We start from the raw sequence: 20,680 nt of genomic DNA, 5'->3' as shown, positions 1-20,680 counted from the left end.
GAACCTGTGGGACACAAGGATGCTGAAGACCTGAGGTGCAGCGATGGGAGCAACCCTCTGAGTGCAAACCAGCAGTGGCTGCTGCCTCCTGGGCCACGCCCACCACAGGGACAGCTACCGGTCAGTAGCGACCCCTTGGGCGTGCGAAATCTACGTGGGAACTGCTCAAGTAGTAATAGCCCAATGAATCAAGTGGTTCTCCAACTCTCAGGGTACTGCTCTTCCCAGTCATCATAGATGGATTGCGCGATGGGATATCCATTCCTGATTGGGGCGGTGGCAGGACCAGACAGGACATACATCCAGGCCAGCCCAGCCAGCCCAGCAGGGCTACTTTGAAGGTTGGTGGTGCATGTGCTGTGGTGGGGTGTGGACAAGACCACGGGGACGTGGTGGAACATGGCAACGGCGGGGTTGCGGTTGTTCCGTGTGAAGGGGGAACAGGTTCTGTTAGTTCAGGCACCTCCAGGAGGCACGTTCAGGCCGCCACACAAAATAACAGTGGATGTGCAGAAGCCTTCCTGAGTCCTCGGGGACCCGGCCTACCTGGCTCACTCCGAGGGGGACCAGTGACTAGAAGCTTGGAAAGAACTCTTCAACTTCCAGGCTGCTTCTTGTTTGTGCAAGGTGTGTGGGTGTGGGAGTGGACTGAGAGGTGGAGGCGGATGACTGTGACCTGACTCGCTCTCGGACATCAGCGAAAGGCCTCCCTGTGTCTATGTGTGCTTGCTGTGTGCTGTGGGAGCAAGGGCGAGGCTTTTTGGAGAGCTGGGGCAAGGAGGAGGGAGCCCTGGCCCTCTGGAGGCTGGCTGCTGACGATCAGCAGCCAGAGAGAAGAGAGAGCAGGAAGCGATATGCATCATGAGATGGGAAGCTGGCGATTTCCTTTTTTTTCTTCATAGAGATTGTACTTGTGACTTGACACTTGACTTTAAGAGAACCAAGTTTCCCACTAAACCTAAGTTAAAACTTTTAAAGGATTTTTTTTGTAAATAATGTTTTTAATTTTAAATAAATTGACTTTGTCTTTCTTCATTTTGAAGCATCTTCTGAAACATGCTGAGCATGCTGTGGCAGGTGGGGTTGGGGCAGGGTGAGGTGGGTGGGTTTGAAGGGGGGGGCGTGGGGTTTGGGGATAGGGGAGGGCTAGGGGTTGGGGGATGGGTGGGGGTGAGAGGAAGGGGGGGGAGGTGGGTAGGATGAGGTCACAGTGGGGATGAAGGAGTATTTGAGGGGGGGGACTACGGATGAAGGGAGCCTGGACATTGAAGGGCCTCAGGGAGAGCATGATGTCAGGCACCAGGACCAGACCACAGCATACACATCAAGCATAAGGAAAGACCCAGCCCCCACACAGACTGCAGTGTGTACTGGCACTGGTGTGACTGCAGTGTGTGTGGCAGTTGACCCTGCCCCTGTGGCTAAGTCTGTGGCACACAAAGGCTGAACATGCAAATTACAAACACCAGACAGCAACAGAAAAACAGAAAGTAACAGTGAACGGGACGGGTCAGGACTGACACAAACAGTAACAAAAATGTATTAAAAACAGTTGGGGACAGAGTTGTTGGTTTTGGGACTGGTGTTGGGACTGGCTGATGCTTTAAGGAAAGCCCTACCGCCATTTTGTCTTGTCAGTTGTCGAGGGGGATGTGGCTGCGGCAGGCTCACAGGGACAGTCTCCCTACCGCCCTCCGCTTCTCCCACTGGGTCACGGGCACAGCACTTCAGGGGGGCGGGAGCGGAGGCGGTTGCAGATCTCATCTCCTCTGCTCTCCTCCTGGCTGCCTGCATCTCCATCTACAAGCACCGGGCGTGTCGTTTTCCCTGTCATTCCTGCTGCAGCGCAGCGGTCGCCTGCTGTGCTTCCTGCCCTGCCTCCCGCTCCTCTCCTCCATGTGTGTGTGCGTCTGCACTCTCAGGCTCTCCCTCTCTCTGTGCCTCTGCTGCTCTGCCCCCCCTGGGAGCAGTCCCTGAAAGCCATCCTTTTCTTGTCCTCCCTTGTCTTTTGGCGGCAGCGTCTGAGCTGGAGCGGGATGATGGCAGGATGGGAAGAAGGTCGGCTGTGTGTGGAAAAAAAAAAATTGACAAATTTCACACAAATATTTGTTTGCCAACAAGAAACACAGTCTAACACAGTCTCAGCAAGAAAGACCAAACAGAAACCAAGTCTCTATCCGAACTGAACTAGAGAGACTTTGAATGCGCTCTCATTGGCGCTTGCATTGGGATAGCTAGCTGCTTGAGAGAGACTGCTGCATCGTCCTGCTTGCATCTTAAGCCTTAAAGTACACAGTGTGCAGTGCAGTTAAGTTAGTGCTTAGCTATGCTCTCCTGCATGAGGCAATGTGCAAAGCAGAAAAGATTGCGCGTTATGTGCAGCTCACGCCTCCACGCCAAAAGTTTTCCTGTGCTTTGCCTCCTGCAACTGTGGCCTGCAAGTCATTTGTTAAGCGTCTTTCTATTAGTAAAAAAAGTAAAAGCTTGTTAAACTAGTAACTAAAACAAAAGTAAAAGTAAAACTCTAGGGTCACAATTTATAAAAGTAAAAAAGTCCACTACACACAGTAACAGTACACACTAATTCCACTAACTAGCACTTCCACGCACACACATCACTGAGATGTGTCAGGCGCACACAGAGAGCAGAGGATAACAGAAGCCCTAGCAGAGACCGGACAATCGCTGGCATGAGGTGCCCCTGTACCTGAGGATGGCCTGTTTCTGAGGGCCTGGCGGAAGAGTGCTTCCCAAGAGCCCTCCACCCTCTCCTCTTCCAGTTGCTGAAACCCTCTTTTGCTGCTGTTCCAGCTTTTTTTTTTTGTTTATTTTTTGTGTGTGCCCTATTTTATTTATTTTTGATATTTGTTTTTTTTATTTTTTTATATTTTTATATTTTATATTTTTTTTTTTTTTATATATATATTCTTTTTATATATCCCTGTTGTTAAAAAAAAAATCCACCTGATTCTGTTTCCCTTACCGGGGCCTCCTTCCTGTCGGGGATCGGGTTGCAGGGGGGGGGGGGTGGTAGGGGATCTCTGATCGGGTGGGGAAGAGATCCTGGAGTGGGAGGAGGCGCGCCTCCGGGAGCCTCCGTCCCTCTGAGACCCCACCTCATCTCCTTCCAGGGCGGACAGGAGAATCGGGTAACAGAGCACCGACTGCACTGTCCCTGTGTCGGGGGGGCACTGGTGGGATGCCACTGGTGGGGGCATGCAGCTCCCCATGCAGCCACACCGCGGCATGCATGGGCTGGGCTTCCCGCTTTTGTGTTTGATCTTCCTGAGCTTCTTGCCTTCTTCTTGCGCACTTTTCTTTTTCGCATCCCGGCTGCTGTCTTTGGCTTTCGTGGCCTTCCCCATCCTTCCGACTTTCATGGCTTTCATGACTTTTTCGCAGCGCGCAGCTCGCCGACACCTGCAGCAGACAGCGATCCCATCCTGGACCTCATCCTGGACCCCCCGGTCAGTCCCTGTCAGCTTCTGGCTGGGACTCCTGGAGCTGAGACGAGAGCTCTGCTGGAACTGCTGCAGTGCTGCAGCTCGCTGCATGTGCAGCAAGATGCCCAGAGAAGCTTTCCAGAGAAGCAGATTCAATTCATTTGTCCATTCAAATGAATCAGGCTGGCAGAATGGGTGGCTGGAGGTGCTGCTGGCTGCTGTGAACGCTGGCTGCTGTCCAGGCTGTGCTAAGGGCGGCGCAGCTACAGCTGCTAAGCTGATCTAATTTCCAAGCCTTTCACCACCGAGCTCCACCAAGTCTAGTGAGTACCAAAACTTCTACTCAAGCTGCCGGGTGGAGTCTAAAATTTTCGATGGTGTGGGCGGTTGGGCTTTAGTTCAAATTAAATAGATAATTCCTTACATTCTCTTCCTAATTGCTTTTCCTTTTACAACCCCTCAACACACACACACAGACTCACACACTTGTTCTACACCTTTAGAGTTGTTGTGCAAAATGGGTGCAACACTTCAAATGCAAAATCAATGCAAGTGACACTGCTTTGCCACTTACAGTGTATTTTCTTAACTACTTTTACAATGTGCAACTTGCACCATATAAGTCATACTCCATAGCAGGTAAAGTGCAAGGATCATGTTTTGCTGATACAAGGCATTTAAGGTTCCGTTATTTGAGTTTTAATATAAAGAATGTACATGGATCATACCTAGTTAAGGGCACAGTTATATATTCACTGAATGATTCTGACATCGTGTATGCGTGGTCCCTCCACTTTCATCTGTATGGCCCACACACTTCCCTGGGAACAGCACTCACATCAGCTCTGAATATGGCCCACTATTTGCAATTTATACTCATTTACTCTGGTAGCAAGTTCTCTGTGATTTTTTCTATAAGCACATAGAACTCTGAATCTTATGAAATAATTAGGCAACTCTTGTTTGAAAAGGGATCAAACAACCCTTGACTCATGTTAGAAATGTTTCAAAAGTGTTTTGATTATGCAGAATACATATTAGGTGTATATTCTATTTGCCTTCATTTAAGTTACATCCCACCTAAGCTTTCAATTTAATATACCTGCCTCCAAGTACAGTGAGTTATACAAACCAGATTGGAACAACCTACGCATTCTTTCCCACTGACGTTTCTAATTCAAAGGTGTACTCCTTTCTAAATACTCGCTCGCTTTCTTTTTTAACCAAGAATGGAAATAGAGGGGGTGAGGTGAATCACAGAAGCTAATTGAATTCGCAGCACCATGTGGATTAAGTAACCCATTTGGTTTGAATAAGCCTAACTTTACAGCAAAATCCAGCCTTGAGCTGTTTATTGTGTTATCATAATAGCAGGTATGCATAAAGTAATGTAAGTGCTTCATTTTACTTCTGCGGAAGGTCACAAGTATGCTCTGATTCTCCTCTCACTTTCACAGGTGAAAACCAGGAGTAATTTATTAAAGTCAATGGAACTGCACCATGATAATATTGGTGTAAATGAGAGCATATATTTTACTTACAGTAATGCTAAAGGTGATCTAGATCTGGTTGCATTATTTGTTACAAATAATTATTTCCCTTTATACTTAGCAAATTATTCACAAGTGTGTCCTGACTCTCTCCAGAAATATTCATTATTTGTAATTTTTTTTCCAAATACTTTGGACAAATAATTTTTCAAACTATGGGTTATTTGCAAACTGTTCCCTTTGCTACAATACACCCTTCATGTTTTGTCATAGTTACTGAAGTGAGATGGCACTGGGTCTGTTCCCTGACTGGACAATTGAAATGTTTGACACAGGAGAATAAAAAAATGTAGTGATTAGAGATGAATGCACTTTCTAATATTAATTTTTAGACAAATAATTATCTGTGCTAAAATCTGTTGAAACATTTAGGAGTCACTGAAACTTTTCTGAACACCTAGCATTAGTACAAATACTTCTGCATACCAAATAATAGAAACCCATTAATCTTAGCAAACAGAACTCAATGTTTCTATTCACAAAAATAATCAGAAATCATGGGGAGGTGGGAGATTACTGTTTGACCAGCATTAAGTTGAACTATGTGATACTAAAGCGGTGTGTTAGATGATTTGGAAAACTTGGCACTGGAAAACTAGATTCTGAAATATGAGTTTGCCTGAATTTTTTTATGTGGATGCATCATTTTGGGAAACAATGAAGCCAATACAAGCTTAATGTCCCACTTAAACTCTATTTTAAAATTTAAATGAAGCACAGAGGTGAATTTTATCCTTCCAGAATATGATTGCTACAATCATCACTTTCGTCAATACTCAGGTATCCTACTTCTATCACATGTCAAAATGGTCCTGACGATTCCTTTGGGGTGAATTTTAGTATTGTTGACAGCTGCCAGAATGACAGGCCTGGAGACTGAAATTTTACACTCTCTCTCTCTCTCTCTCTCTCTCTCTCTCTCTCTCTCTCGGGGGGGGGGGGGGGGGAGGGAAGGTTGCACTGCCACTAGCTGTGTTTTACCTAGTTTTTGGTAAACAGCTGTCAGTTCAGCTCCTTTCACTGGCTCTAGTCTAAATTAACTTTAAAGGATTTTTTTTTTAATTTAAAGGTTCTATGAGTTTTAGAAGAGGAGAACTGGATCCTTGGAGTCAGGGCTTGCTCTCATTTATACCAATGTAATGTGGAGATATTCCATTAATTTCATTGGAGTGACTCCAGATTTACACTTACCCTTAGAGCCCCGACCAGGGTTATTCTATCTACTACCCAAGATGCACAAACCCGGAAATCCTGGACGCCCCATCATCTCGGGCATTGGAACTCTCACTGAAGGACTGTCTGGATATGTGGACTCTCTACTCAGACCCTATGCCACCAGCACTCCCAGCTATCTCCGTGACACCACTGATTTCCTGAGGGTATGTCTACACTGGCGATTTGCAGCGCTGGAAAGCCTCCACCAGCGCTGCAATTAGTAAGTGGCCACACCTGCAGGGCACTTCCAGCGCTGCAACTCCCTGGCTGCAGCGCTGGCCGTACACCTCACTCAGCATGGGGAATAAGGATTCCAGCGCTGGTGCTGCAGCGCTGGTCATCAAGTGTGGCCACACACCAGCGCTGTGATTGGCCTCCAGGGTATAAGGTGTATCCCAGAATGCTTTTATAAATTACTCTCTTTGTTTTGTTATGCAGCCTCTCTTTGTTTTGTTGTGAACGAGCTCCGATCGGAGCTCCGAACAAACAGAGCTCCTGTTTGCTGTGATCATCTGTACCTGGCTGTAAACAATCAAATGAGAGGCAGGCAGGGAGAGTGAATGAAACAGAACGGAGGAGCTCCGTTGAACTGCTTATCTAAAAAAACAAACACTGATCACAGCAAACAGGAGCTATCTGTACCTGGCTGTGAACGATCAAATGAGAGGCAGGGGAAACAGCGTTGGATGCAGGGTTCGCAAACATTTTGTGATTTTTCCAATCTCTCTCTTCCCCGCTCCCTGTCACAGTACACCGCGGGGAGTCCGTGTTGGAGGCAGGCTGTTTGCAATTAAGAGTTAAGACTAAGGGGTCAGAAACATGTTCTGATTTTTCAATGCAGGAAGCTAAACACACAGTGTTGGCTCCAAAAATCCCCTCTCTCTTTCCCCCCGCTCCCTGTCACACTAGACCCCACTCCACCCCCCTCTTTTGAAAAGCACGTTGTGGCCACTTGAACGCTGGGATAGCTGCCCATAATGCATCACTCCCAACAGCGCTGCAAATACTGCAAATGTGGCCACACACCAGCGCTGGTAGCTGTGAGTGTGGCCACACACCAGCGCTGGTCCTGCACAGCTGGATGACCAGCGCTGCAAACTACCAGCGCTGCAAACCGTAAGTGTAGCCATACCCTGAGGAAACTACAATGCATTGGTGACCTTCCAGAAAACACCATCCTAGCCACCATGGATGTAGAGGCTCTCTACACCAACATCCCACACGCTGATGGAATACAAGCTGTCAGGAACAGTATCCCTGATGATGCCACAGCACAACTGGTTGCTGAGCTCTGTGCCTTTATCCTCACACACAACTATTTCAAATTTGATGACAATATATATCTCCAGATCAGTGGCACCGCTATGGGCACCCGCATGACCCCACAATATACCAATATTTTTATGGCCGACCTGGAACAACGCTTCCTCTGCTCCCGTCCACTCATGCCCCTTCTCTACCTATGCTACATTGATGACATCTTCATCATCTGGACCCATGGGAAGGAGACTCTGGAAAAATTCCACCACGATTTCAACAGCTTCCACCCCTCCATCAACCTCAGCCTGGACCAATCTACACGGGAGGTCCACTTCCTAGACACCACGGTGCAAATAAGTGATGGTCACATTAACACCACCCTATACCGAAAACCTACCGACCGCTATGCCTACCTTCATGCCTCCAGCTTCCATCCCGGGCACACCACAAGATCCATTGTCTACAGCCAAGCACTGAGGTACAACCGCATCTACTCTAACCCCGCAGGCAGAGACCAACAAAATCTCCACCAAGCATTCTCAAAACTACAGTACCCGCATGAGGAAATAAGGAAACAGATCAACAGAGCCAGCATGTACCCAAAAGCCTCCTACTGCAAGACAAACCCAAGAAAGAAACCAACAGGACTCCACTGGCCATCACATACAGTCCCCAGCTAAAACCCCTCCAACGCATCATCAGGGATCTACAACCCATCCTGGACAATGATCCCACACTTTCACAGGCCTTGGGTGGCAGGCCAGTCCTCGCCCACAGACAACCTGCCAACCTGAAGCATATTCTCACCAGTAACTTCACACCGCACCATAGTAACTCTAGCTCAGGAACCAATCCATGCAACAAACCTCGATGCCAACTCTGCCCACATATCTACACCAGGATCTAACCAGATCAGCCACACTATCACCGGTTCATTCACCTGCACGTCCACCAATGTAATATACGCCATCATATGCCAGCAATGCCCCTCTGCTATGTACATCGGCCAAACTGGACAGTCTCTAAGGAAAAGGATAAATGGACACAAATCAGATATCAGGAATGGCAATATACAAAAACCTGTAGGAGAACACTTCAACCTCCCTGGCCACACAATAGCAGATCTTAAGGTGGCCATTCTGCAGCAAAAAAACTTCAGGACCAGACTTCAAAGAGAAACTGCTGAGCTTCAGTTCATCTGCAAATTTGACACCATCAGCTCAGGATTAAACAAAGACTGTGAATGGCTTGCCAACTACAGAACCAGTTTCTCCTCCCTTGGTTTTCACACCTCAACTGCTAGAACAGGGCCTCATCCTCCCTGATTGAACTAACCTCGTTATCTCTAGCTTGCTTCTTGCTTGCATATATATACCTGCCCCTGGAAATTTCCATTATTTGCATCCGATGAAGTGGGTATTCACCCACGAAAGCTCATGCTGCAAAACGTCTGTTAGTCTATAAGGTGCCACAGGATTCTTTGCTGCTTTTACAGATCCAGACTAACACGGCTACCCCTCTGATACAGATTTACACTGGTGCAACCGAGAGTAGAGTATGGCCCTTGGACTCTCTAGAGAATGGTGTGTCTTGGTAAACAAAGAAAGAGGTGTTTACTCTGGGTTTTACACTGGTGTGAACTAATTGATATCAGTGGTGTTACTCTTGATTTCTACCTATGTTAGTGACAGCACAATGAGGCCAAAATTATTCATTATGGAGGATCATAGATTCAGAGAGGTTAGAGATGGATCTATCTGGAAAAAAAGGTAATTTGCCCAGACATTGAACCCCATAGAGAAGGCTTGTAGGAGTCCCATTTCATTATCAGATTTCTGTACATAACACTAGAAATAGCTCTGGATCAATATCCCAGACCTCAGAGCTGAACACCTCCCAAGCATCGAGTGTGTTTGAAATTGGAACCAAGTCCTAGATTAGAATATTTCAGATAGCCCCCATCTTTATACAAGAACATAAGAATGGCCATACTGGGTCAGACCAAAGGTCCATCTAGCCCAGTATCCTGTCTTCTGACAGTGGCCAGTGCCAGGTGCCCCAGAGGGAATGAACAGAAGAGGTAATCATCACGTGATCCATCCCCTGTTGCCCATTCCCAGATTCTGGCAAACAGAGGCTAGGGACACCATCCCGGCCCATCCTAGCTAATAGCCATTGATGGACCTATCCTCCATGAACTTATCTAATTCTTTTTTGAACCCTCTTATCTTGGCCTTCACAACATCCTCTGGCAAGGAGTTCCACAGGTTGACTGTGCATAGTGTGGAAAAATACTTCCTTTGGTTTGTTTTAAACGTGCTGTCTATTAATTTCTGCCCATTAATTTCATTTGGTGACCCCTTTAATAAGTTGAACAACCTCCCCCCCACAGATCTAAACACCCAAGAACATGTTGAAATCTATGTCCAAATTTTTGCACTTTGAGTCTTCATGCTAAAGACGAAACAGGACTCAGCTAGAATGAATATAAAGGGGATTCTTCACTGAGGGTACTGGACACAGACAGACCCTGTGGTTCTCTCTAGTTCGATAGCTCCCAGACTGTCCGGTTTAGTTTCACCACTCACAGCTCCCTAAATGTCAGTCTAGATTAAGCAGTCATGGAAGGTATTGCTGACTACATGGCAGAGACCACTGCAGCTGCCTTTAATATTTAAAAAAATAGCCTTGCAATCCTTTCTCTGGCAAAACTATAGTTCAAGTCAATGAGAGTTTTACTGGAGAGAACACCGGTTGGCAGAGAAGAGAGTGCACTGCCAACAGGGTATTCTTCGGGTATGTCTTCACCCAGGATCTAACATGGGTGTTTACCCTAACCCCCTGCAGTCCACACAGAACCTCTTACCCATGCTTGAGGGTGCTTTAAACCCAGGTTAGCGTATGCTGCTGGGCTTGAGCTTGTGTTTCTTCTCAGCCCAGCCTGGCAACCCATCTACATTGCAGTGAGGACACAGGCTAATCAAGTCCTCCACTGCATTCCCACAATTCCACCTCCGCCATATTTTCTTGCTCTCTACCTCCTCCCTTCTTCTGCACTAGAAGTCACCTACACTAGCTCGGCATTTAATCCCCAAGTTGCCTGTTACAGTTCTTCTGTGCTTCCACAGATTTGAATAGACATGCCATGTGAGAAATCATCCCCGCAGAGTGCTGTCTGCTGGCCAGAAGCTGACAGCAGCAGCTTAGCCCCTGCAGCTTAGCAGCAGCTGGCAGCAGCACAGCTTAGTACAGGGCTAAGAGCCACAGGATGTCCTGCCAAAAGCCTACCCCAGCACAGGGGCACTTAGTACAGCACCAGTGTGGATTCAGCTACACGAGTCTGGCACAGGGTAGAGGGCCGCACTAGGGAACATGTGACAGGTTGGATCACAGAAACCCCTTGGTAGCTGCCACCCAATGTGCCAAGACGACCTCTGCTCCTGCTTTCCCTGCCAGCTCAGGACTCCAGCACCCTGCCTTGCTGAGCCAGACACTCCCGTCTGCTCCAACAAAGACCCAGGGTCTGAATTACTTGCCCCAAAGCTGCAGGTTTACCTGAAAGCAGCTCACAGAAGTGTGCTTGTCTTTAACACTCAGATGCCCAACTCCCAATGGGGTCTAAACCCAAATAAATCCGTTTTACCCTGTATAAAGCTTATGCAGGGTAAACTCATAAATTGTTCGCACTCTACAACACTAATAGAGAGATATGCACAGTTGTTTGCTCCCCTAGGTATTAATACATACTCTGAGTTAATTAATAAGTAAAAAGTGATGTTATTAAATACAGAAAGTAGGATTTAAGTGGTTCCAAGTAGTAACGGAACAAAGTAAGTCACCAAAGAAAATAAAATAAAACGCGCAAATCTATGTCTAATCAAACTGAATACAGATAATCTCACCCTCAGAGATGCTTCAGTAAGTTTTTTCTCAGACTGGATACCTTCCAGGCCTGGGCACAGTTCTTTCCCCGGTACAGCTCTTGTTCCAGCTCAGGTGGTAGCTTGGGGATTCTTCATGATGGCTCCTCTCCTCTCTTTTCTCTGTTCCACCCCTTTATATATCTTTTGCATAAGGCAGGAATCCTTTGTCTCTCTCTGGGTTTCCACCCCCCCTTACTGGAAAATCACCAGGTTAAAGATGGATTCCAGTTCATGTGACATGATCCCATGTCACTGTAAGACCCCAAGCCTTCATTCCTCCCAGCCTGACTCACAGGAAGTTTGCCTGCAAACAGAGCCATCCAGTCAATTGTCCTGGTTGATGGGAGCTATTAAGATTCCAAACCACCATTAATGGCCCACACTTTGCATAATTACAATAGGCCCTCAGAGTTATATTTCATATTTCTAGTTTCAGATACAAGAGTGGTACATTTATACAACTAGGATGACCACACTCAGTAGATTATAAGCTTTGTAATGATACCTTACAAGAGACCTTCTGCATGAAGCATATTCCAGTTACATTATATTCACTCATCAAATTTTTATAAAACCATACAGACTGCACAACATCACAGAACGTTCTACCAGGGCTAGCCTAGCCCTGACTCACCCTGTAATGAAGACACCTTCCATGAGAGACCCCTTGATTCTTGAACTTGTCCCCAACCCCAGTTTGAAAAAGCCTCTGTAAAGGTCACCTATTTGCTGTGGATTGAGGGATCACTGAAGGTAGCATTTGGGGTCTATTTTGCTACATTGAATTACCAGCTAGTTAGGTTCATTTACTTTCATTGCACATAAGCACTGATGTGCTCCTGGGTGATTATTCCAGGGTGGATTGTGATTCTCAGTAATTGTCCAGGTGCCTAGAGCTGTAAATAGGGATTATTTTGTTTTCTATTTATATCTAAATAAAGAAATCATCAGCTGTATGTACCAAACCATCAATTACATGTAAACTATACAACAGAAATCAATCAGAGAGCGCAGGCCCCAGTCTGCCACCATTTTTCACAGAAACTATTCTTAGATGTCTTACTGTTGTCCAAGTGGTTCGCCTTGATAATTTTTTCCGAGTAGTCAGATATACTGGAGCATTCAATCTAAAGAAGAACAGGACAAAGGAGAGCTTTGTGTTAAAGACTTCAGACATACTGAACAGAAATAAAATCTATTGAACACAGCAGAATCTGTACGAAATATGCAACCATAGACAGCAGATAAATCAAAGCTTTATCTGCAGTCCCATCGTGGAGAGGGTGATATCTTAGCATGAAAACTGTGAAGTGTGTGTATTATATGTGAGATTTTCTCTAAACCCATGTGAAAATATGAAAGAAAGAGGTCATATGTAATAGACTGCATAGCATATATAATAATACCTTAATTTATCACAATTACTTCAGAATCTGTTGGAAAATCTGTTACGTTCCTCCACCACCACCCAAAAAAAGCCAATCATTAAAAGAACTCAAGAGAAAGAATAGCATGTTGCAAAATTTCCAAACACAGTTGAAAAAATATGCTTCCAAACTGTTCAAGTTGTGTCTACATCCAAAAGCATTTCAGTACTTGTCTGTTTGGAAAAGCAATTATTCATCAGTTCCATCATTTACCTACTTTGATGTGTACCATTGAAAGGGAATTCCAAAATTCACAGATACTAAATTATTGGTATATTTTATGTACTTTTAAAACAACCTTCAGAATTCTTATGCCTCCAGGACCTTCTTCTAGCGCTCTCTTGTGTCCTATATCAAATGCTGTGCTGCTTCCCACATCTATTTTGGAGACTCTCACAGTCAGATTCTGCTCTCACAGGGGTTTTACATCCATGTGACTCCATTGGGCCTGATTATCCTCTCATTAACATCTGCATATTTCAGCATAAAACTGGAGACTCAGAGTCATGGGCTTCAGCAGAGTTACTTCTGTAATGTGAAGGAGGTCTAAACTAGTCCTTCAGTTATTCCTTCCTGGCTTGAAAAATGTACAGACTACATCTTCAATAGCACCTGATCTGTTCTGGACACACCTGAGGAGATGTGGGGCATAAGTGGCTTTCCATCTTTTTTCTACTCTCCACAGTGGCTTTCCATCATCTCTCAACCCCATTTCCCAATCCTGGCAGCCAGGAGCCAGTTAGGCCCTTGGCACAAGTTACCACAACCACAGAGGTGGTTCCACTTATCTAGGATCAGTGGAGCACAGCACACTTTGGTCACATCCCCTGCAGCCCACCAATATGCCCCTATGCTGTAAGAGTGGAGGGTGGCTTTAAACCACTCCAGCATTCGCCTATGCAAAGGGAATGCCCAGCTGTCCCCTTGTGCTACCTGATCAGAACAAAGAAGTTGGAAGTAGGAATTGGTTTTTACAAATCACACTGTCTTCCTTCCATATTGGAATCATGCTGAATCAGATCTAGGAGGCCAAGTAGAGCAGGTATTAAAAAAAAAATCTGGCAGATGTGGGTAAGTGGAGTGCCTTATTTAGTAGCTGCTCTCTATACTAACCTGGGAAATGTACCACAATTCTCAAATTCTGTCAACGAATGTTCACATATTGATATTCTACCAATAAATGTCCTTCCGTATTTATGAAAATATCACGACCCACCTACACCCTCCGTCAGCTCTGTGCCCTGAGCTTGAAATGCAGACTGTCATAAGGTGGGATGTGTCTGGGACAAATTCTGAACTCTGCTTTGTACTGTAACCATCATTTTTGGATTAGGGCATCCATTTTGTAGTAGGGGCTGAATTCATGTCTAACCTTGCCCAAGGCAAGATTCCTATGATGAATTCTAGACAGCCACCCTGCCCAGGAAAGGTGCTTGTTGCCTAGTTGAATGACTATAACTGAGAAGCCATGACAGAGCTACATAGGGTAGAGGTTCTCAAACTTTTTTGATCGGGCCCCCCCTTCTTTGTGTTTGTTTACAGCCTCCTCCTCCCGCACAAGTACATAGACCACCACCTAGTTCTGAAGGCAGCTCTGCGCCAGCAGCAGCACAGAAGTAAGAGAGGCAATGTGAAAAGTGATATTTGTCAATATCACTTTTCACAATAGACCTAGTGCCCTATTGCCACACTTACTTTCTGTGCTGCTGCTATCCCGGGGTTGACCACTGGAGCCCTGCTGTCTCCTGGTGAGGGATTGAGTGTGTGGGGATGGAGAAGAGAGTCTGGGAGGCATGGCTCTGTCTGTCCCATTTATCTCCTCCTCCCGGGTGTGCATGGCCCTTCTGCACGAGCCCCAGCCACCTGGGGCTGACAGCCAGAGCTCTTCAAAAACCCAAACCAAACAAAAAAAAGCACATAGCTCGCACCTCCCTTGACACATTCCCGCGCCCCGTTGTTTGAGACCCGTTGATCTAGCACCATCAGATTTCATTGTCTCTCAACTGCCAGCCAATCTCATGGAACAATGGTCTCTCTGCAGGGGGTGTTCCTTGTGTTCCTGTCCCAGTGTCCCCTAAGGAGTGAAACTAGAAGCCAGATTGCCCGCAGCTAGGTGGAACTCTGGGGGAGCATGTGTAAGCAACTGGGGGGCGTGGGAGATCTGTGGCACTGGTTTCAGGGATCAGGGAGGCTGGACTGTGGAGTCCCATGTCCCAAGGAAGGACTAAGACAAGAGGTCTGTGCATGAGAATGTGCCCTACAGACCCAGAGCTAAAAATAGCCACTAGAGTACCCAGGCTCAGGGGGCTTTGAAGCACATGGGACAAAGCTGCTGGATCCACTTACAACAGACTGGTGACCATCAATAGGGGGACTGGGCCAAGTTGTAACACAGATCATAACGGTTTTTTGATGTCATAAACACTTTAGCTTGCAAAGTTTGTAAGTGCTACGAGAGAGACTTTTTCCTGCAGAGTTTATACATTCTTCAGCTCACTCCTGTAGAGCTGTTAAGTTCTGCAAAAGGAAGGCTGACGCCTTCCTCCAGCAGAGTTCAAAACTCTGCTGACACTTCCAGCTCCAGCACATTTATCTGAAACGATTGGTTATCTAATTGAATTGATTATTTAAATAAATTTTAATGGCCCTTATTACTTGCAGATAATTAGCTAAGAAATAGTACAGTATAAAAATGAGAGAGTAAACTAATTAACCAAAATGCTATATTTGGAATAATAGATTCCTTTGGGTTGGAAAGAACCTTGAACTAGGTCACCTAATCCATCCTCCAGCATTATTGTGGCAGTATTAAATTAATTATCCATTACCATCTCTCTAGGCAGCTTAATCTTCTGACGGAGCTATTCTGAGAGTTATAATAATTTTCCAGATATTTTACTTAATTTTCACATTCTGCAACTTCAAGGGACACTGCCAACTTAAAATTCACATTTGTGGCAGAAAAAGTATACCTACTGTTAGAATTAGCACCTAAGACAACTGTAACTGAAAGAGACCAATTTGTTTAGTGTGTCTATTTGAGAGCACTTTTTGATTATGGTTGGTTTAACAGCTTCCTCTGTATCATGAGTCATTTAGTCAGTTTCTCCTTCATTTATGTGGGTGTTTCACCCATAAAAAGGAGAAAGAAACATTTTCTTGAAATAGGAACTTGCATCCATAAAAGCACAAAAATTTACAGGGGGACTCAAGGGTCAGTATTGTACTTAAAATGACTTTTAACTTTTTTTGTTTTTAAACTGACTAGATTTAAAGTTGATGGTGTCCTTGTTTTTTCCTCACTGGACTAATGGGAATTACTGATCCTTGTCTTCTTTTAAATTCTCCTTTTTCATGTTTATAGATAGATAACTTTCACCTCTAGCATATTTTCACCAGACTGCACATGCTCAGTTCTCTCCAGTTTTTCTCATAAATCTTACTTAAAGTCTTTTAATGGGCATGAAATGAGGGGTTAAGAGTCATGGCTTCTGTCCCCAGCTTGGCCATTAACTCTGCCTGACCGTACGCATGTCATTTAACCTCTCTATGCCTCAGTTCCTTCGCCTGGAAAATGGGGATAATGAGTTATCCATGTTTGTAAAAGTGCTTTAATATCTGTAGAAAACTGTATGTTTTTCCCTCTGAAGTCTACTAATTTGTGTCTCTTTTTTAAAATGTGGCACACAAAACTATGCAGTAAACTGATCGATCCCTAAGCATTGCTGGGAAGTGCACAATAATAACCTTGCTGGATTTATGCCATTCTTATTATTACAACCCAAGATAAACATATGCTTTTTTGTAGTAGCATCAGATTGTTGACAAGAATTCAATTTATATCCCACTAGAGTTGCTTTAACCGCAGGACTGCTGCCTAGCCAATGTCCCTCCATTTAAAATGTGTGCATTTCATTATTTCTTCCTCCATGAACCACTTTACATTTGCCTTTATTGAATTGCCTTGATGGATTTTTCAATCCATGTCACCAGCACACTTATGATTATTGTTATATTATATAGTGGTAGCACCTAAAATTTTTCCAGTTCCCGTAGCTAACTTGGCAATGTTACCTCAATATTTGGAGTAAATACTGAGGCACAAGTGGAAAGTTTTAAAGTGCAACCACTATACCTATCAAACAGAATCTGGGATTCTGTCCAAACTTTGTGTCTTCTGCTAGTGTGATTAGTGCAATCTTTTCTTTATCCTCCAAGTTGTAAATCCAAACATTGAGTAGTGCTGTACCTTGAACAAACCCCTTGGGAAACCACATGCAATATATCCTCCAAATTTGACATCAAAGCATTTGTAATGCTGTGTGTAATCCTGATTGTTCTAACTTTGGGAATGTCATATGGAAGTCTCTAAAATGCCCCACTAGAGATACTATGTCCAATGAATTTCTTTTAATCACTAAATGCTGACTTATGGTTGGCCCTTTGAAATTGCATGGGGTAGGATGGAGGGACTGCATGGAGCCTCCCCTTTTTGTGTAGCCCACGTAAAGGCCAATCATAATTGCACTGTGTGCACTCGAGAACACTACGACTGCTCCCTGCGAGCACCCTTGTGCACATAAACCACCCCAAAAGGAAGAGCTGGTAGAGTCATGGCCTTACCCCCATCTTTTGCCTTTGGTCCTGCAGCAGGACAGGCATGTAGAAGGGAATAATGAAGGGCTGTAACAACAGGCACACCTCAGAGAGCCTAGGGAAGAATTCTGCTTCCTTGAGGTGGAATGTCTTTCCTAGCTTCATTAAGGCATGCCTTCCCTTGCTGTGGGTGGTTTGCACAGTCCAGCCCTGCCACGGTAATCTTAGCAAAGAAAGGGTCCAATTTCACCAGCCTTACTTACATTTCTCTATGTCTTATGTTTTAATTAGACTTCTAATTCCTTGTGTTTATTCATGATACCTCTTGAATTGGGTACAGAGACAGCTACACATTTAGAAGTTGCTACCAGCCTTTCTAACCAGAGCTGTGCAGAGTTCCTTTTCATGAAGAACTTTGAGATTTTTTAAATTTAGGTTCATTTCAGCTAGGAATAAAGATCAAAAGATTCAAAATTCTTCACACTGTAAAGTTCTGGGGAAAAAATTGTTTTGGGTCAATCCAAATATTTTGTTTCAATTTCAATTTTTAAGAAATGGTATCATATTATAATATATAATGCAAAATAAAAACGTCTAAATAAAAAGTAATTCAAAACAAAAAACTGAAATGTTTCACTCCAGAAATGTCAAAATGGAGCACTTTTCCCCCCAGATTTCTTCTAAAACAAAATTCCAGCCAAATCAACCCAATTTTCTAAGTATTTTGATTAGACATAATTTCAACTTCCAATGGAATATGATCCCATTTAAGTTTCTCCAACCAATCTTAATTCTAACTCCATCTGTCTCTTCCCAGTTCTGCCTTTGATTTGCTTCTCAAATGTGAATTTGATCCCCTAAACCTCTCTTCTTTTTACTATGGATTCTCCTGATACACTGATCATCAATTTGCATAGCCAGGTTTTAGCCCCTCACGGTGTCCATACCACTTCCTTTTTAAAGCGTCCCAGTCTTGCTAGCCTAGAACACAGGAAACTATGTGCTTCGCTTGATGTTACAATGGAGCCTGTGTGATATCAATGGTTCCTGAACTTTACACACTTGATTTCAAATACCCTGGCAAGAAAACCAACAATTCTAACTGCACCTTTGCACCCAGAAAACTGATATCTGGGTCATTTGTCCAAGAAGAGAGGTAGCATATACCCTCATGCTAAAGAGTTAGAAGCATTCATTATGTTAACTTGCTGTTGCCCTATAATGTTTTCCATATCATGTGTTTATGTCTAATTTAATTAATGCCCAATTAAACTAATGTCAGCCATATGTCTTCATGTCCTAATGGATCAATTCATAATTGCCTTTGCTCCCTGATTTGGCTAAAAACACCATAGAATGCGGATAGTTTTGCTGCAGAAGATGATTCACATTTTGCACACCTGAAAAACTGGAGCTGGTCTCAGTTTTCAAGGGCTAAGCAAGAACTTCAGCAGCTCATCACTAGCCCACTCCAGCTAGGAACAGGCCACACTCCTGTTCCCTTCCCTATGTTCTTACACCAAGTCACCCAGTAAGCTCCTGCTCCACCTCTGTACTCGCTTCCCTGGTCACACTGACCCTCCTTCACTTGTTTGAAACTCATGGATACTACTAGAAGGTCACTGACGAAGAAGGCAGTGAGAAAGGAATACATTCAAGACCTTGAACTGGGAGACAAGAGGAGAACTAGATAAGTGAACTGGGACTTGGATGAGAGGAGAAGAGGATGAGAGAACAGTTAGAAATAAGAAAGTGTTGTTAGTGACTCTCTGGCTCATAAGTTAGGTGTGTACATGGTTGACATTAAAAAGTCAGCATTTACCAATAATTCCCACAGGGGCTATCTGAGGCACCACAGTTATTTCCTATTTTACATCTAGAGAAAAAAGCCCTGTGTGATAACTCTTTGAAAATGTTGGCTTTTTAACATACACTAAGGCCCAGGGTGTTTGAGGCTCTTCACCACCACATAGGCAGCACAGAGTTCGGTTCTGTTCTGAAAAGTGGCCATAAAAACAGCATTGCCTGGTGCTCCATCTTTATTGTCACTGAGGCTTCAGGTCAAATGTGCTCAGTTTACAGGCAAAAATATGTGCTTGCCAACTGCCAGCCCTGCATATTCAGTCTAGGCTCTAAAGCTAACATTTTCAATAGTGGCTTCGAATTTGGCTGTATCCATTTTGCACGCCCTAACCTGACACACCTGGTGCCTCAGATTAGGCACCCAAAAATTGTGGCATCCAAAATCTAGGGCCACTTTTGAAAATTTGGGCCTAAGAGTCAAGCTGAGTTCTTTGCATTTCATGCTTCATCAGTAAGGCTACGTTTTAGTCACAGGTGTTTTTAGTAAAGGTCATGGACAGGTGATGGACAGTAAACAAAAATTCACAGCCAGAGACCTGTCCATGACTTTTACTGTATCCCTGACTAAAACTTGGGGTGCAGCGGCTCAGGGGGGAAGCTCAGGGGGTGCCGTGGGTGCTGAGAGGATGTGGGCTGGAGGGCGCAGAGGGTACTCGGGGGAGGTGTGGCTTGGGTGGGGGCACCACGGGTGCTGGGGGGTGTGGTGGTGGGGCCATCATGGATGTAGTGTGGGGGCACTGCGGGTGCTGGTGGGGGGAGGTTGGCAGGACCCGGGCAGGTTCCCTACCCAGGTCCCGGGAAGCGGCGACCTCCAGCTCCTACCTCCACATGCTGCCTCCACTCCGCCCCAAGCCCTGGTTCTGCAGCTCCCACTGGCTGAAAACTGTGGCCAATGGGAGCTGCGGGCGGAGGCAGCACATGGAGCTAGGAACTGAGGGAGGGGAGTTCCTGTTGCCCTTCCGGGGAGACCCCACTCCAGGTAAGCACCGCCCCACACTCCAATCCCCAGCCCTGAGCCCCCCACCCACCCAAACTCCTGCTGCTTGGGGTTAGGGGGGGCCTGAGCATGTCCCAGCAGCAGCCAGTACGACTGGCACAAGGGCTGCCCAAGCTGCTCAGGCAGTTCCCAAGCCAGGCAGGCAGGCCGCTACAGAAGTCACGGAGGTCACAGAAAGTCATGGAATCTGTGACCTCTGTGACAAACATAGAGCTTTATTCATCAGTAATAGTACAGATCCTTCACTTAGGCCCTGAATTAAATCTGTCTGGGCAACCCTTTTGTCTTCATTTCACATCTGTAACTAATTGGAACTTAGAAAACAATTTTGTCAATGGAGGAATAAAAGAAGGAATAAAATCCAGCTCACTCTCTGAGCTGTTTTGATTCTGCAGGGCAAACAGGA

At 45.1% G+C, this 20,680-nt stretch overlaps 1 protein-coding gene across 4 annotated transcripts in view; it reads right to left on the bottom strand.

Moving 5' to 3' along the window:
* PRMT8 (protein arginine methyltransferase 8) overlaps positions 1-20,680 on the bottom strand; it is a 113,481-nt gene that overhangs the window by 32,584 nt on the left and 60,217 nt on the right. For all 4 annotated transcript variants that reach the window (XM_039538292.1, XM_039538301.1, XM_039538311.1 and 1 more), the window contains one exon: positions 12,455-12,518. In XM_039538292.1, coding sequence (XP_039394226.1) covers positions 12,455-12,518 — 64 coding nt within the window. The remainder of the gene's footprint in view (positions 1-12,454; positions 12,519-20,680) is intronic.

Source organism: Mauremys reevesii, linkage group 1 (assembly GCF_016161935.1).
Source record: "Mauremys reevesii isolate NIE-2019 linkage group 1, ASM1616193v1, whole genome shotgun sequence".
NCBI lineage: Eukaryota > Metazoa > Chordata > Testudines > Geoemydidae > Mauremys > Mauremys reevesii.
Note: the sequence above shows the minus strand (reverse complement) of the source record. Positions and strands in the feature narration are given on the sequence as shown.